The sequence below is a fragment of the Rattus norvegicus genome, chromosome 9 (genome assembly GCF_021556685.1).
Source record: "Rattus norvegicus strain SHRSP/BbbUtx chromosome 9, alternate assembly SHRSP_T2T, whole genome shotgun sequence".
Classification (NCBI taxonomy): Eukaryota; Metazoa; Chordata; class Mammalia; order Rodentia; family Muridae; genus Rattus; species Rattus norvegicus.
Window position 1 is genome coordinate 35,261,097 of NC_141542.1, and position 18,904 is coordinate 35,280,000.

At 40.0% G+C, this 18,904-nt stretch overlaps 1 protein-coding gene across 1 annotated transcript in view; it reads right to left on the reverse strand.

Annotated features, from left to right (window-relative positions):
- Positions 1-1,631: 1,631 nt before the first annotated feature.
- Positions 1,632-18,904, reverse strand: part of Rhag (Rh-associated glycoprotein) — a 28,036-nt gene continuing 10,763 nt past the window's right edge. The window contains 9 exon segments of the mRNA NM_023022.2: positions 1,632-2,471; positions 5,439-5,512; positions 5,824-5,897; positions 7,184-7,305; positions 8,129-8,266; positions 9,811-9,977; positions 10,210-10,357; positions 12,770-12,920; positions 13,125-13,308. Of these exon segments, the coding sequence (NP_075411.2) occupies positions 2,397-2,471; positions 5,439-5,512; positions 5,824-5,897; positions 7,184-7,305; positions 8,129-8,266; positions 9,811-9,977; positions 10,210-10,357; positions 12,770-12,920; positions 13,125-13,308 (1,133 nt within the window). The 3' untranslated portion in view covers positions 1,632-2,396.

An 18,904-nucleotide genomic window follows, 5' to 3' on the forward strand; every position in this document is an offset into this window, starting at 1 on the left:
ACTGATACAGATGAGGATGCTAGCAGCTAACCATCAGACTGAGCACAAGGACCCCCAATGGAGGAGTTGGACAAAAGACTGAAGGAGGTGAAGGGGTTTGTAACCCCATAGGAAAAGCAACATCAACCAATCTCAGATACCCTAAGCTCCCAGGGGGTGGCCAACCAAAGACTATACATGGAGGGACCCAAGGCTCCAGTTGCATATGTAGCAGAGGATGCCTTGGGTCCTCTGGGGAGGGGAGGGGAGACCCTTGGCCCTGTAAAGGCTTGATACCCCAGTATAGGGGAATGCTAGGGTAGTGAGGCGGGAGCGGGTGAGTGAGAGGCAGAACACACTCATAGAAGAAAGGGGGGTAGGATAAGGAGATAACATTTGAAATGTAAATAAATAAAATAACCAATAAGAAATTTAAAAAACCCCAGAGTTTATACACTTCAAATTTGAATATAAAACCACTCCTGCAAATAAACATGACTAAAGTAATTAAGTCTTCAGTTTCTCATATAAACACTTTTTTGCACAGTCAGAATGCATGCACATGCAATTTTTGTAGAATTTGCAAAAGTGAACTGGATGTAAACAAACAATAGAAATGGGGTAGATGAAGTGACTAAATATAATGAAAATGAGGAAGGTAGAAGACGGGTAATACACTTTCCATGAGAATATTATGATAAACTCAGAGCAGATTTACCAAACAAGAAAACGGAATTTATTTGAGTAGGAAACATAAATCTTCATGTGAAAATAATTTACCATTGTTCATAGAAAATAGATTTAATAGACATGTACTATGCCTTTGATGGCATTCATAAATATAGTAAAGGTTATTTTTCCCCACCAGAAAACAACCATTGATTTTTATGAATTACCTTGGGCAATCCCAGTAAAGACAGAAAGTGAAGGTTTTTAATGGACATGCCTTTTTAAAATTTCAACTTTTTTCTGTGAATTTCATAATAATAAAAACTAAGCATATACAAATACATTGGCAATTATTGGGCTTCACTACAGTAACTTTGAACGAATTTGCTCAGGATTATGCTTTCTTATTTGTTTCCAATAAAAACATCCTGTTAATTAAAAGAATGGCAATGCACTACTGTGGATAAGAGAATTGTAACACTGAGTGAAAAAACAAAATTTGGATGCTCTAAGTCCAAGGTTTAATTGGAACCTTGGAAACTTTGGCCATGGAGAAGTTTCTTTGTAAAGGTGATGAAGGGAGGGGACAACAGATTTTGCCTATATGACACATTTAAATAATTTACCTTTGCGTATAGTTTTCAGTTCTAGTCTTCAGGAAGGAACACCACAGTGATCATGCCAGTGCTCATATGTTTTTTGGTACCTAGTTAGTTTCTGTTAAGATTTCAGGACTGGAGGATGGAAAAAAAAAATCAAAAACTCTAAATATGAAAAAATGTTACTTGATTTTTATAAAAATGGTTTAGTGAGACTGTGCCAGTCAACATTTCCAAATGCAGTCCTTTAAAATTTATACTTCAAAAAGGTCATTTGATTTTTATAGGGAACGCACAATTTTAATATGCATTAAGTATGAGGTGTGAGTATATGTGCTCTTAAAATGGATTCAATCATATGAAGAAGAGATAAAGACAAATACCTTATTTTAAGATAATATTTAATCATTTGAAAATTTATACAGGTGGCCTTTAAACTCTTATTACAAATAATAACCATAAGAAGGTATCAAGGATAAGAATATGCAAACAACAGTGTAACATTACTGTGACTGTTTTTAAGATTTAAAACGATGCTAACTAGAACATTAATATTACCTTTTATTTACATAGATTTATTTCATTTTTCTAGAATAGATTCTTTAATATGTCCTTTGACTTCAGCTTTATACTCTTTGGAACTGAAGACATGTACATTAAGAAGCTAAAGGGTTGCAGATAAAATGCATGTAATAGAACAAGAAATACCTAAGTCGGGGAAGAAAGGGACCCAGCTGGAGGGGGCAAAGAATCTTGAGGGACTGCAGTGGATAGGGGTAGGGCTATGACACACATGCACAAAGATACCACAATGAAAACTCACCTAAAAAGTGGATAAAGTCTGATATGATCAAGAAATATTGATTTCTATGATTCATCTCTTTTGCAAATTATCAAGAATACAATCAAACATTCATTAGGAACCTCTTCGTTTGCAGTCATCCTTAGGGTCTAGGATAGACTGCTTTGTGAGCAATTTTCCGTCGACTGAGAAATCATTTGAACATCAAGGAATAATACCAAAACTAAAGGCATCTTTTGTATTTATATTTTATATTGCCATGCCTATCTCTCTGTATACCAAGCGTTGGTTTCTTTAAACTTGACTCTTCCTGGTAAGTCTGAGGATGCTGAGTTTAGGAATGGTATTTAGACTTCGTGTTCCACATGGTTGTGAGTCACGTGTTGAAAGAAGTAATTATCCAGTTCTCTGTATTTGGGAACCTTGAAAAACAAAAACAGTAATGTGACTCTTAATGGTTCTGTTGCTGGCACTGTCATAAGTTAATACTGAAGCAAAGGTGTTTTCTTTGCTTAGAAAAACTCTGATGTCAAATTATTTGAGTTAAAGGAAATATAAAAACAAATTGTTTATTTCACTGACTTTGACTTCATTTCCTCTTCCCAAACCCAGTTTTCCAACTAATCTGTTGAAGCTTCTATGTCACTCAAGATGTGAAGAAAATGCTTTGTGAGAAAACGACCCTGGGGTCAGCAGTCATAATGTGAGGGATGAAAAGAACCTTAAGTTCGCTACTTTTGATGTGTGCTTTCTAAAAGCCTTCAGCCTCAGACAGTACATCTGGCTTTTCATCCTACTCTCAGCTTGAATACAACACATCAAACTGTTGACCACCTTTTTCTATGAGCACCTTTTTAAAGAATTGATATAAAAGAACAGAAATGACACTTGTTGGTTAAGTTCCGTGTTTACTTAGTTTCTGCTTCAGAAAGTAATTTAACTTTTTCTAATTTTTCATTTATTTATTTTAATTCATGTGTACGTGTGTGCCTGCATGTGCACTATGTGCATGTAGGTACCCTTGAAGGCCAGAAATGGGTTTTAGATGCCTGGGAAATGGAGGTGGTTGTGAGTCAGATGATTTGGATGTTGGGAACAGAGTTCCTCTGCAAGAGAAATAACCTCCTTTCACTGCTGAGCCATATCTCCAGCCCTTAACTTTTGATCTTTTCTGGAGAGATGAACTGCCTTATTTCTTTCTGTGACTAGGAAGTTCAGGCAGTTTTATTACATACATGCTACACAAGCATAGGACTTAAGTAAAGTTTTCCTCAGTGGGATCGAGACAGATAAGTAGAACTCACTTCTTAGGCAGCCAAGCACTGTAGTGCATGGTACAAAAAGCTGTTAAAATTTCTGTTAATTCTGGGGTTGGGGATTTAGCTCAGTGGTAGAGCGCTTGCCTAGGAAGCGCAAGGCCCTGAGTTCGGTCCCCAGCTCCGAAAAAAAGAACAACAACAAAAAAAATTTCTGTTAATTTTAAGTTCTTTAAGTTATTTTAAAAGAATCCCTGGTGTTTGTTTTCCTGTGAGTAAACAAGCACATTGGGTGTAATGATTCTGAGTCTTAATTAGCAGCTGTTAGGCTCAGTCTTACTGGATAGATCTTGATCAAAAAAGCTATCAATCTAACAGGCAACTGCTTTACTTTTTTTTTTCTTACTGCTTTATTCTTAAAGCTAGCACTAGCTGTCTCATGCATTCTACAGATGCCCTAAGAAAATCACAGAAAAATTGCACAGCAACCCCAGTTGGAGCTATTACAGCTTGTCTCCATGCTGGCCAGAGGGAGAGCATTTTCTCTAGTGCTAGGAAAAAAAAATGTATGACGGATGCTGACAGGCAAGGCTACAATTTATTCCAAACTCAAGCCTCGGTGGGTGTGATTGTTGCTAGGAGATAAGGCTGAGCATCAACAACAACCTAGCTGTAGATCTTCCAATTATCCGTTATCTCACTATACATGCATGCTGCTCAGCTCCATCCAGTGAGTCTGCCGGGAGACCCTGAAGCATTGGCTCTGCGAATGCTGTGTATCAGACCAATGCATGGCTACTCTTGAGTAATCTTATCTTTGAGTAGTTGCAAGCTGAGCTGGTAATATGAAAACAGTAGCAGTGACAGTAGAGTGGCAATGGCAAGTGGCATGAGGAGCTTGTTTTTTGCCTTTCTCTCTCTCTCTTTGTCTGTCTTCCTTCCTTCCTTTCCTTCCTTCTCTCCTTTCTTCTTTCCTCCTTTCTTTTCTTTTCATTTCTAGTTCTCTTTGTTTTTGTGACACAGTCTCTCCCTCTCCTCCCTCCCCCCTCTCTCTCCCCACCTCCTTCCCTCTCTCTCTCTCTCTCTCTCTCTCTCTCTCTCTCTCTCTCTCTCTCTCTCTCAACAGCCCACTGGCCTGAAACTTGCTGTGTAGACTAGGCTTGCCTCCATCTCACAAGAGCTCCATCTGCCTCTGCCTCCAGAGCGTTAGCATTGAAGAGGTGCACCACCACAGCTGACTGTGGTATGAAGAATTTAAAAGCTGACAGGCCAAGTGGATAAGCAGCAATGTAGATAGCTGCTGTAAGGCTGGAGATGCAGCACTGGACCAAGCAGCAGACACAGCAGAGAATTCAGCAGCGGACCTAGTAGAAGTGTGGGATGGGCAGTGCCTGCTTCCAGGCTGATCTAAGCCCCCAGAGAAGCCTGGTGTACATTCAGTGACTGCTTCTGAGCACCCATCTTCCAAGAGGCCTAATTTTTGCCTGGAGTCTGCTTCCCAAAGTGGCTGTGATTCCCGAAAGGCCCTAGCATTCATCAGAAACAAAAGAGCAGACGATGACACTCTGGCTACTCATCCTAGCGGCAGCTAAGTTGTTGAGTGTCTTAGATGAAGAATCAGGTGGACAGTTCAAAAGCAGCCAAGGTGGAAGAAGGTGTCCAGCAGAAGGATAGAGAGAGAGAGAGAGAGAGAGAGAGAGAGAGAGAGAGAGAGAGAGAGAGAGAGAGAGAGAGCTAAGACTACAGGAGAAGAAAAGGGGGACCTAAAAGCCTTGTCACTATAAGAGTTCAAAAGCACAATGAAGTTTCCTATATCAAGGTTCTAGGCCAAGGATGGGAATAATAGCATGGCTGCTGCTGAGGGTGGATAATTAATTGCAGTAAAGGTCCTGATACTCTAATCCTACATAAGGACTATAACTCTACAGAGAATCAGTGGCCATTGTTTCTACCTAGCTGCTGTCCCTGCAGACACTACCAAGCAGGAAAGAGAAGAAGATGCTAGAGACCAGTATTTGGAAAGTCCTCCTTGCCTACTCATCATTTTGATTCAGGAAGAACAAAAGGGTCCTTGGCTACCCGAATGGCAACAGAACTGTCATTTACATTCTCGTTTTGAATCCTGTGCATTACCTTCCAAGAAACAGAATCATCAAAGCAGTACTCGTCAGGTGGCTGGTTCCAGACAGGTAGCTTTAGAATGAGACCTGTGTGGGCAGAGGAAGAATAAAGCACATGAAGAGGGGAGGCTTCATCCTAAGTAATTAGAAGACGGTTTGAAGACACCTCTTTTAGCTGACATAATTAGTTAGCAGGATTTACCAGTGAACTTGAATCTTCTGCTAAGTAATGGAGTAATAGGGTACTGGCAAGAGTTGATCTGGTTCTTATTCCTATTGTTTTGAGATACCTTTAAAGTGGTCCAGAAGTCCCAGTCCTTTCATATTAACCTCTCAAGTAGCTGTGGTTACAAGCATATACCATGGAATCCAGCTAAATATTCCCTTTTGATACAGACCTGTAACCAAACCTCCAACAATTGCTGAGCCAATGGAAGATCCCAGTGCTGCTGCCTGCATAGCCATAGTGGACCTAGGTAATCAAAGTCAAAGAATTAGATGTTTTCCTAAGAGTGAATGGCAACAAACAAGCCTCGTCTACTGAAAGTGTGTGTGTTTGCTGTCTTGAAGACAATGGATTGTTTTACCTACAAGGAAACGTGTGGTCACTTGTGGTTTTCTATTTTTATTTTCTTTGTCATTCACTAGCCATGGTTAATAAAGTGTTCATCAGAAGGAGTTACAGACCTTAAAAAAGATTGATCCTTGATTTCATTCATACAATAAAAATCTACTGACTATCAGTTCCTAAACTCCTCTTCTAGACAGGGTAAGTGGAATAATGTCTAAAACCACATAGCTGCCATTTCCTTACCACTGCACATAAGCAATTTTAGTGAAATTAGAAGGCTCACTAATAACATCAGAAAGTTTAGCCTACATGTTAGGGGAAGGCAATGAAGACAGTGAGGAATATATTGGTAATACCAAAGGCAATTATCTTAAAATAGTGGTTCTTAACTTTTGTAATGTTGCAGCCTTTTGATGTAGTTCTTTATGCTGTGGTGACCTCCAACCATAAAATTATTTTTCTTCCTACTTTATAACTATAATTTTGAGGCTATTATTAATCTGCAGGATATCTGATATGCAACCGCTGTGAAAGATTTATTCAACTTCCAAAGGGGTCTCTACCTACAGTTTGAGAACTATGGCCTTAAAATAAAGATAATAAAATAGAGGGCCAGGAGATGGCTCAGTGCATGAGAAAGATTGCTGTCAAGTCTTACTACCTGAGTTGGATACCTGGATCCATGTGGAAGGAAGAATATCAACTCCTGCAAGCTGCCTTCAGACTTCCACATATACATATGACACGTACATGACTTCTGTCTTCACACACACACACACACACACACACACACACACACACACACACACCCCAAGTAAATAAATGTAAAACTTTAAAAAGCCATTATAAGTTGGGGACAGAAGAATGTGATAAATGGCTGTGGAATATGTCTGGGTACTAAAGGAACAGCTGTTGAACTTTGAATGTGGAGGAATCACTAGCATGGCACTTCTCTCAAAGCAGGCAGGTAATAGAGTTGATGAAAGATTAAACAAGGGAAGTCTGGGAAAGGAGGCAACTTGAAAAGATTCATTAGTGGTATTCTGTCCCTTAAGTCTCCTTGAGCCTAGAATGTTAATGAAGACAGCAAGAGGAATAACAGGGGCCCACCCACATCAGGATGTATTTCAACAAACACAATTAGAAAGCACAGGACCAGGGAGAAACACACATTGGTTTGTACTCACACTGTAGACTTCCCCCAGCTTATGGCCACAATGCTGGCAAGGCCTCCAAACACACCGGGTAAGCCGTGCAAGTTATGAACCCCACATGTATCGTGTATCATCAGTTTATGAGCTAAGAGTGGCTAAGATTGTGAAAGAGAAGAAGGTCATTATTTTGTAAGGCAGACAGAACTCCATACTGGAGCAAACCACTGTGTAGAAGAATATATTTATAAAATCTTATCACACATATATAAGACACACTCTGTGCTATTATTACTCAATATAAATGGATAGTTACAATGTTATGCTATTAAACCAGATTAATTTCTGATAAAAACAGCCAAAAGCTACTCATTAGCATAATGTCCACACATGTGATATTTAAAAAAGTCTGTAGCACTCCTTTTTTTACCCAACGCATCTGCTGTCTGCTACTTTGTATTCTCTCCCCTCATCTCTCCATTTCTTTCTCTTCTCAGAAGAAGAAATTTTATCCAGGACTTTGATTTTCTTGTGAAATTGAAATGCACCCATGCCAAACATACAATTGGTAATAATATGGTCCTTAGTGTCTGGATTGGAAGGGAATGGCTTCACTTTCCCATCCTCTAGGAGCATCTCCTTTGCCTCATTGGAACACAAAGTTCACAAAAAACATAAATCAAAGAGTCTCTGGAACTTTTAAAAAAGAAATTAGCATAAACCCATAACATTAACTTCATGCTTAGTTACTGATAACTAGTACCAGTTTCCCTTCTCCACACAGAGGTCAGCAAAGAGTCACTGCATGGCTGCAGCATGCGTGGTATTTCTGAAAAAAAAAATAACTGGCCTTCAGGGAAAGGCACATAGGGAAGGGAACAATATATTTCTTTTCCACTCATTCCACGAATCCCAATGGTTGGACTTGAGAAGATAGTGAGGCAGATTTAAGGTTTGGTTCAATAGGGTTGTCGTACATACACTAAGGAACTTGTATCCAAGCACTGAGATGATCCCTGCAATGCTTCCAATGGTCATAGCAAAATATAGGGGGATTTCCATGTCTGCACATGTGCCCACAGCCACACCTCCTGCTAGAGTAGCATTCTGAATGTGTACCTGCATGAGGAAAAACCATGAATGAGAGTGGGATGAGGCCATGTCAGAAAGACTGGAGGAAAGCAGGGTCCAGTGAACCCTGGGTTAGTTGTTTGTTCGCACATCGAACAAACACACAGACACACACACACACACACACAGACATGCACGCACACACGCACGCACGCACGTGCGCGCATGCACAGACACACTTTTTTTTCTTTCCTCGAGACATATTATGACCCGAAATGTCTGTGATTGGGGAAAGAACCAATTTTAGCTCACCAGAATTCTCAGAGGCTACAGTCTGGGTGCTATACCCAAAGAGTTGGGTATGTGTCATTTTAAAAAGAGTACCTGTTCAGTAAAATTAAAAAAAAAAAAGGCTGACAGTTGTTTCTTATGACACAAATTGTAAAGAGTTGAAATATATATTCTTATCCTTGCTTTATGTATGCCACTATTTGGCATACATATATTTATGGATACTTTCTGCTTTACCAGAGGACCCTGGGTTCAGTACCCAGAGACCACACAGTGGCTAACAACTCCTCTGTGATTCCAGTTACCAGGGATCCAATATCCTTTTTTTTGCTGCCATGGGCACTGTGTGCATGTGGTCCACTGATATACTTGCAGGCAAAAATCCATAAACTAAAAAATACTTTATAAATATATGCAAGTCAGCATTCACTTCCTACTCTAGGTTGAAAACGAAGAGTGCTTGATCTGAGGTTTTATCTTGAATAACCATTTTTCTAACTCACAGGCAAGAAGCTTGAGGCAAGAGGTTGAACTTGAAAAACAGATGTAATGTTACTTTTTGGGCACACAGGGAATTCCTATATGTCTACATTCCTCCAGCATCAACATCTTACATAAACATAAAAAAATTTAAACTACTATTACTTCAATCTTATTCAAGTTCTGGTTTGGATTTAGCTAGCACCCCCAACTCATCATTTCCCTTTCCTACAGCCTTATGTGGTATTATTGTTTCTGTTTATTCTTTCTTAAACACACACACACACACACACACACACACACACACACACACACAATGAAGTATAATAGCAATTGCCTCCTATTTTCTTCTCCCAAATTTCCCTGAATGATATATACATATTATAACATGCCCCCTCCAATTGTCACAATTTTTGAGACCCTACTGAGCTCAGTTGGTGCTGCTCAGATATGCAAGGGTGCTGGGCCATCCACTGAGGAAGGAAATTATACCAGTGACTGCACAAGATTGCTCTTATTTTGAGAACACCTATAAGTGGGAAAATAGAGCCAACACCCAGTCTGACTTACTAGTTCTACTCTTTGACAAGCCAAGAATTAGGGGGGAATTTCTATAGAGTTAAAAGCACTTAGTTTTATTATGAAAAAAAAATCCATTTTGTCTGATTTTTACATGACAGCATAACTTACAAAACTGTGAATTACTTGACTTCATCCTAGCAAAGTAGATAGTGAATGAATGAATATTATTTTCAAACCATTCTCCAAAATGCAACTGTTGACATTAAGGAAGTTCCCATTGGTTGAATACAGACACTTACCATATCCAGCCTGCCTCGGCGCTCAACAAGGCTGGACAAGGCATAGGCTGTGATCACACAGGCAGCAAGGGACATGTATGTGTTGACAATGGCCCTATACTGATTATTTTCAGGTTGAGCAATGGCTGAATTAAAGCTGGGCCAAAACATCCACAGGAAAAGTGTTCCTGTAAATCATAAATGGTGTTAGTTATTATAGGAAAAATCATTTTAAAGGGTAGCTTGCTCTGGGAATTGATGTCTGTCATTGTTAAAGGCTTGCTCATCAAAAAGCTAGAAGATGGACTACTGATCCACCATAAAACAGTCATCTCCAAAACAGACCTTCTGAGCATCTTCAGACACATGTTCAAGTGTAGGTATCACCAAATAGACAAGTATCAGGTTCCTTTTACTCACCGATCATTGCAAACAAGTCAGAGTGGTACACAGATTCTTCATTTGGGTGTCCATGTTTGAGGCCAGACCGGTATAAGACGCCTGCTACCGCTAAGCCAAAGTAGGCTCCAAAGGCATGGATTGTCATTGACGCCCCAGTGTCAGAGGCCTGCCATGACAAAAGTGCATTTGCAGAAACAGAGGTGAAACTGGTTCTCGATACAGTCAAAAGGACAATGAGAGAATTGTGCAGGGAGATGTTAAAGGAAAGATAAAACGAGGCAGTTAAATGAGAAAAGGCACTACAAATTCTTGAGGCATGCAATGGTGAGGTACTTCTTGTGATGTGACTACCAAAAATTACTAAATGTCCCCGAAATTTAGAATGTATAAATCTGGGATATATTATCTTCCTAATAGAGTTGTGTTGGTTTTTAGGTTGAGCCCATATTCCTTAAGAGCCAGGCTCTTACTGAGCACCCAAAAGTCACTAGGCTATTTCAGGTTGAAGAAGTACTCAGGGAAGAATGAGGCATTATGCTTGATGCAAAACAAAAAATGATTTACATTTATTTGGCTTTGTAGTTAGAGCTCATTTACCTATGCCTCAAGTATGTAAACCTTAAATAACTATACCTCAAAGACTTGAACCTGACAAAGGTCAGTTTCCCACATTATTTTGTATAACACATGAAGCCCTCCTGAGTTCCAATACTAATTTGAAGAGAATTAAGTTCCTGTTTTAGGATCTGGTATGGCTTTAATTAAGCATTCTCCATTTTGTGTTTCTAGAGAGAAAATCTAGAATGTTGAGCCAGGAGCAGTTCTGTATGCAAACTACGGTATGAAAACCGTCACAAATTTAGTTAAGATCTTCAGAGTGGTGTAGCAGAAGAAATGCCTAGTTCGTTACATCTTTGGACAAAGATCCAGTGCCCTTGAAGAGAAACGTCACTGAATGGAGTTCCGTTACTGCTCTAGCACATATATATTCTCAACTTTAAACTTTTCTGAACAGTTCCATATAGGAACCTTGCTTCTCTTTAGCATACTGTTTCAGGGGAGAGATAGCTGACCATTAATTTTATTTGGACTTTACAGATGCCATATAAGTCTGCATCGCTCTATAAATGCTCACTGATTTGTAGCAAAAGAGCCCCTCCCATTTCCTCCTCAGAATCCACCAAGTTAGTCTTTGCATAAGCAGTACATTGAGCCGATAGGAACTTTGGCTGATCTCATCTTCTTACAATGGTAGCACCAGCAGTTTCTAGCCAACTACTCTCGTGCACTGCAACTCTTTTCCTCCTTCAGTGCACCACTACAGTGAACCTCTGTACTTGAGATTCCTTTGCCATTAAGTGACTCCTTAGTGACTGGTGAAATTCCAGTGTATTAGCTTGGTTTTCACTTTCCCAGAGAAACTCTATCCTTGCTTTTGAATCTATATTCAATAGTCTTTCTGAGAACCCCACTTCCCACTATGTTTCCATATCTTTGGCTGGGTGTGCATGCTACAGTTTATATATGTGTTGTGGATATCCAAACACTCATGTGTGTTGGAAACATGGTCCTCAGTGCAGCAGTGTCCAGAGATGCGACTTTGGGAATCTGGTCGTATCATGAGGGATTTGATACCTTCAATGGATGCCTTGACTACAGCTTCCGTAATTGAGTAGACAACTAGAACTTGATGGAAACTGTAGGAAGTATGCCATTAGAAGAATGATTTTTGTCCCCAGCCCCTTTGTTTCCTGTCTACAAGGAGCATAGCTGCATTACTGTAATGAATGCCATCAATGTGAAGGTCTGCCCCTCTTTGGGCATAGAAACAATAGAGTCAAGGACCTGTAGGCTAAATAAAAGCTCTGAATACATGAAATCAAAATTCATCCCCCCTTGTCTTCTCAGATAATTTGTCCTAAGGAGAAATTTAACATAGAGAGGATATGCAAGTTTTTGATTGGTTTTGTATAGATAGAAACCTTAACTAATTCTGTTTGTTGGCAAACCACCAATACTTCAAAGAAAGTGAAAATATTAGCTCTTGAACCAATTGTTCAATATAAGCATAAATAAGTGGAAAATGTACATCAGAGCGGTGAGAAATAGCCTACATATTATTTTCAAGGGAACCAGTGACATTTCATAGAGAAGAAAAAATTGAGTCCATATAAGTCTCTATTATGTAAAATAGGACCACTTACACAGTTGCTTAAATGTAAGTGAGACTCAGTTATTGATAGGCAACATGGTGTAATCAAATGAGTTGATAGAGTTAGAAAAATGTGGTTTAAATCAGACTGAGACTGAGGTGGATCATTTAGCATCTGCAATCATTCTACTGTGGACAAATAGTAATAACAATGATATTTACCTTTCATGGTTTTATAAAGATGAAATGATATAATGTGCAAGTTCCCTTGCCCTATCTTGCAATAAATGTTCCCTAGAGAGTGACTATTTCTTACTATTTGGTCTGGTGGCACTCTTGCCCTTATGTAGAGTGGGTACCCATGGCTTGTAGTATCCAGAACTCATAATCAGACCATAATAAATATATATATTTTCTTACCCTTACCTTAAATATTTCAGTAACAAGATGTTCATTGCCAGCAAATACAGCAATTTCCAGAATTGTCATGATTATCATTTGGATGGGGCTTGTTTTCCCCAGGACAGCACCAAAGGAAATTAGAACTGTGGCTGTACTGAAGTCTGCGTTTATCATACTGAGGGTGAAAGAAAGAATGGATTGAATAAAGAGTAAATAGCACACCAAAACAACACACTAAGTTGTAGGTTTGAACTGGGCACTAATCCCAGTTCAAACTCGTGAGCTTTCATTATTTAATTATGCACCGAGTTAGGAGCTAGGATTTTAACATGTGAACTTGAAGGTGAGGGTACATGTATTCACATTCAAGTATACTCACTTTTTGATTCTGAAGGGAAATTTTAGTCCGTGGCTGTGAAGAAGGCCCTGTACAATCGTACCCCATTGGAGACCCAGAGCAGCAAGAAAGAGGTTAAAACCTACACCACTGAAACCATATTTCTTCAGGAAGGTCATGAGGAAGCCAAACCCAACAAATATCATGACATGCACATGTTGGAATACTGAAAAAGAGAAGAGGAAGAAAAGTCTTGTGTGAGAAGAACCCCAAAGGCTGTGTTATAATAGTTAGTATATGCTTTCACCTTTGCATAAAACTGCAAGAGATCATTAACTGTCATGACAACTTGACACAAGCTTACATCATCTGAGAAGAGTAAGCTGGGTTGAGAAAAATCTCCATCACATTGCCTGTAGGCAACTGTGTAGGACATTTTTTTGATTAATTGTTGATGTGGGAGGGCCAGTTCACTGTGGATGACGCTATCTCTGGGTAGGCAGTCCTGGATGGTATAAAAAAGATTGGGCTGAGCAAACCACAGGGAGTAAGCCAATTAGTAGGGGTCCTCTGATGGCTTCAGTTTCCTACCATAAGTTCCTGCTGTGACTTTTCTCAGTGATGACTTTAGAAATGAAATTAACCCTTTCCTACTCCGGATTGATTGAGAAGGGGCTACGGCACATTTACTCTTTGCTCCCCTGAACTTAGATGGATGGTTTCACATATCAGAGACAAAATTGTAACAGTTTGATGGACAAACAAATATTGGAATGGACTAGTCTCCACTTTTCAGATGTATACATAGTTTTAATTCTGGAAAATTTTAACTGAACAAAAAAATAACTTTGTAGCATTTTATTTTTAAAAAGTCAACCTGAAGCTCTAAATCAGCATATAGGCTGTTTCCCCTTGAGGAATAAATATAAGACTTGTCTGGAGTTCTCAGCTTAGCTGTCCCAATTCTACTATGTGTCTGCGTGATGTTGGGCAGGTCACTTAACGTCTGGCAACTCCAGTGTTTCATCTGCAAGACTAACAGAACCTACTTTACAGGCTTATTTCCAGTGGAATGGACTTGGTACCGTCATGCAATTCAACTAAGTCATGATCAAGCATAAGGTAGCCAGCACTCAGACGTTGGCCTCAAGAAGCTCATAGCTGGAAAGCATAACGTTTGAATGAACCATATAATATAAAATTTTAGCAATGCAATCAACACTTATATAGTTTGGTTTTTGTAAATATTGCTTTTTTGAGCTTTTTTTCCTGATCTTTTTCTGCTTGTATTTATGGTTTCCAATTTTGTGGTTTTGTAGGCATTGTGTGTGTTTCTTGTGGAGATTTTTTATTTATCTATGTATCAATTGATTAATTAATGGCTTGCCTGCTAGTCTGTTTTAGAGAGAGGGGGGCGGGGTGGAAGCAGAGAAAGGAACTGAAAGAAATAAGTGGTGGTTGTGTATTAACAATTCACCCAAGATTTACACAGAAACAGGCACAGAGAAGATGTGCCTAGAAATCATGTTAATCAGAAGCCAACCTTAGAGGTCAACTAGTCTACACAAATGCTGGAGCTGACATTTGTCTGCGTCACATTTGAATTTTCCCAGTCCTTTGTTATTTGAACAAGGTAGGCATGCCAAGATGCCCAAAGCAAAACACTTTTTTGGTTTTTGTTTTGGCCCTCAGAGACTAACCTGTGTAGCTCCTCTTTCCCTCCATTCTACCCAGAGACTGAGAGTGGGTCTCCATTCAGATGTGCTTACTGTGGTTAAAGTTACTAAGTGCTGTTCAGACCCACCTTTCAGAAAAGCTTTTATCTACTGTTTTGTTGTTGTAAAAATATAAAAATAAAAGAATATTGGTGTCTTTTACCCTGTTAGGTCCGGCACCTCAGTGCCCCAAGATATCTGCTAGATATCTTGGCTGAAACACATCCCAGCCACACACTTTCCTACACTCAAACCCTCACATAAAAGAACACACAACACAACAATCTTTGACCCAATTGGTAAGATATAATTGCCTACTTAAACATACAAAGCCCGGTACCATCCATCCCTTAGGAACATTGATAACAACCTGTAAATACACAGAGCAGAATCTTAACATCACCTGTCATGGCTTCTCCCGTCTCTCCGTCTCCTCTCTCCTTTCTCTCCTAGTCTCTTCCTCTTCCTTTAAACTTCTCTCCTGCCCATCCTTCTTTCTCCTCCAATGACAGGCCTCCTTCTATCCTGTACCTGCCCCTCACCAGTACTTTACAGATTCAATGGAGAGGTGGTTCTGGTAAAGTCACCTGAGTTCTGAGTCCTTGACTAGGCAGCTGTCCTTGGGGCAGTGGAATTAGCATCAAAATACAGTAACTTCAGGGCAAACCACAACACTGTTTCCCCTGGCTCCTCTCATGGCAGCCCCACATTATTCAGTCACTCTGAGCAATGCTCTTGTCTTATTTGAAGTCATCTCTGTTCCAGAATAGAGTTCACCAAAGACTGATGCAGGAGGGCATTTTTTCTTCTTGGGAGGGAGAGGACCCCTGATGCTGGATGAGCCATGTTTCAGAGCCTGCTGTGGGATTAGCCAAGGCCCTTCCCAAACATATATCCCATATGAGTACTGACCTCATCCTGAACTTCTCTCAGAAATCCCAGAACCTGGAAGATACTTACTGCTAAATAGCCACCAAGTAGTATCAATCCGTTAAATATTTGATATATAGTTGACCAAGTTTGTGTATTATTTTAAAGTTGCCTTACCACCATCTAACTTTTCTGTGTTTATACTTGATGGGAGATTCCACTGGAGTGCAATGAAAACAAATTAACAACAAGAAACTTGCTTTATGCTTCCTAATCCTGACTTTGCCAAATCTTTCTGGAACTACATTATCTCCCTTTAAAAGGATGATTTGGATTAGATATTGTTCAAATGGTCATCTAGCTCTGCACCTTCTTTTATTTACTTTATTTTAATGTGTGATCTGGGGCCCAAAACCCAGTTAGGTGCTCTGTTCTTGTTTGTAATCATAATGGTAGAATAGATCCAGTTTTATTTACTTCTCTGTTTTGGTATTTAATGTTTTTCCCTCCGTAGCTGCGTATGTGAATAAAGTGTATTTATGTCATACCAGAACTCCCTTCTTTTTTTTTTGTATTTTACATTTTTATTTATTTTTTATTTTTTTAAAATTTATTTAATACTTAATAATAATTCTTTGGTTTCCGGGCAAACATCCCCCTCCCCCCTCCCCTTCCTTATGGGTGTTCCCCTCCTAACCCTCCCCCATTGCCGCCCTCCCCCCAACAGTCTAGTTCACTGGGGGTTCAGTCTTAGCAGGACCCAGGGCTTCCCCTTCCACTGGTGCTCTTACTAGGATATTCATTGCTACCTATGAGGTCAGAGTCCAGGGTCAGTCCATGTAGTCTTTAGGTAGTGGCTTAGTCCCTGGAAGCTCTGGTTGCTTGGCATTGTTGTACATATGGGGTCTCGAGCCCCTTCAAGCTCTTCCAGTTCTTTCTCTGATTCCTTCAACGGGGGTCCTATTCTCAGTTCAGTGGTTTGCTGCTGGCATTCGCCTCTGTTTATTCAGTTTTTTTCTTCCCTCTACTTTTAAAATAATTCATTGTGCAGCATGGGTATAGGGCGCCACCTACTGGAACATGGGCAACTTACTATGGGTTAAAACCCTGAAGAAAACGGATTCAACCTCAGCTGGATGTGGGAGCCCCTGGGTCCCTCTCATTCTGTTCTGTAGTGTTGACTGGCTTAATCTTATGTGGCCAATGCAGGACGTCACAGTTGCTGCGAGTTCAAAACTGAAAATGTCATGTTCTGAGGATGTTATTTGGCAGCAAACTTCTCTCACCTCTGGCTTTTACAATGTTTTTTTCCATCCCCTCTTAGGTGGTGTTCCCTCAGCCTTGGAAAGGAGGGCATGTGATCCAGAACACTTTATTTGGACCCTTTACCTTTATTTGGACCCTTTACCTTGGCTTTAATTCAGTATTCAAAGTCCTATTGCTCCCAACATCTTTTATGTTTTTTCTTAGAGTTCTTTTGTTTCCTTCCGTAATCTACTAGCTTTAAACTATTAAGTACCCAAGCCATTGAAATATTTTGTCCAACTTTTGTAATATCTCTCATTGGTGAGAATTATTCTTCAGGTTCTGTTTGCATTCCTTTTAATGGAAGGCTAGATATTTATATGTGGCAGAAGAATTCATGTATCATATGGGAAGCAACTTACATTTTTTTTTTAATTTGGTTTTGCCTCCAATTTGTTTTACTGATTCCCGCCACAAGAGGGCATAAGCACCTCATTTGGTATTCAAGTTGCTTATGCGATCTGAAGGCAGTACCTGGTTGATAGTTGATTGCACTAAGCTGGGGAATGGAAACCAGGCAAATACCGACTTGGTTTTGTGCAACAAGGCTCTGCCTTAAAATAATGAAGTGAACTCGTTTTGAGGGAAAGCCGAACTTACTCATGGGTTTGCCAGTTGTGTTGCGTGAAAGACCACCGGGGTGGGGAAGACCCCCACTCAAATCTCGAGACGACGCAACCCCCAAGAACTCACTAGAAACCGGTCTTGATGTAATAAACAAGAGGTGTATTTGGGAAACAAGAGGAGCTCTAAGGATGACACATATCTCACACAGGAGACAGAGGAGTCCACCCTGAGCCCAATTTGGGGAAGGTGTTTATACGGAAAATTACACAGGTAGTTGGCAACAGTTACACAAAGTAAAGCAATTTCACTGGTTTGTTTACATTGGCGCACATGATCTAACTTGGGCTCACTTCAACTCTAGGCCACCCTGCATCTGGGGCGAGCTGACCCTAACTCTTGTTTTTCTCAGGACTGTTGAGTCGGGCTTTATCTAGGCCAGGTGGTCTATGGCTGGACTACTTCTCCATAACATGTGATGTTATTCTTTTATGGTGTTATTTTTTTGTGAGGTACACTTGCCCTCACAGCAGGGTCAGTGGGGGATAGTTTAAAAATATTTATTCTTTCAGAGGAGATTAGTATTCTACAAGTTTATAAAGAGTTTCCAAGGTGTTTTTCAATCAATGGCTCTCTGCAGAGATCTGATTTTGTACGGAAAATGCATTTGACAGAATTTGGGTTGTTACGATCTGATGGGGTGCAACCCTCCACAAGGAATTCTCTATTTCAAACTGTTAACAGTGCCACTTTTGAGAAACTCTCGTATGAGTTAATTCATGCTTTTATAAGGATGCAGAGAGGTGCAGTAAAACTTTCTTCTTATTTTAACCGAGTGGCGGTGGTGGCAGGGCAGGGCTGTGTGTAGGGGCACTGAACAACTGACCAAGTTTCAAAATTCCTCATAAATGCACGCACGCAGGCACGCTTGCAGAAGTGAACACACACACACACACACACACACACACACACACACACACACACATCACTGTACTTTGATTCATGTTCACCCAGTACCCTCCCCTCCAACTGTTTCCCTTCTGCCTCGCTCACACTGGTTTAGAAGAGGATGAGAGTTTTTCCTTGCTCTCTTTTCCAGTTGCTTCCTGTAACCTGAGACCCAAACACAACGCTCTGCCTTTTATTTTTAAATAAAATCTTAGTGTTGTCAAAGCTTCCTGTGCTCCTGCTTGGAGTCAGAGTGTGCCCTTCAGAGTTTAGTGAAGCATCAAAGTAATTGAAGCGCTTTGATGGTTTCTATTGGTGCAGCATAATACTGTGACCAAAAAGCAAGTTGGGAATGAAAGGGTTTATCGGGCTTACACTGCCATGTTGCTGTTCATCATTGAAGGAGGTCAGCACAGGGAC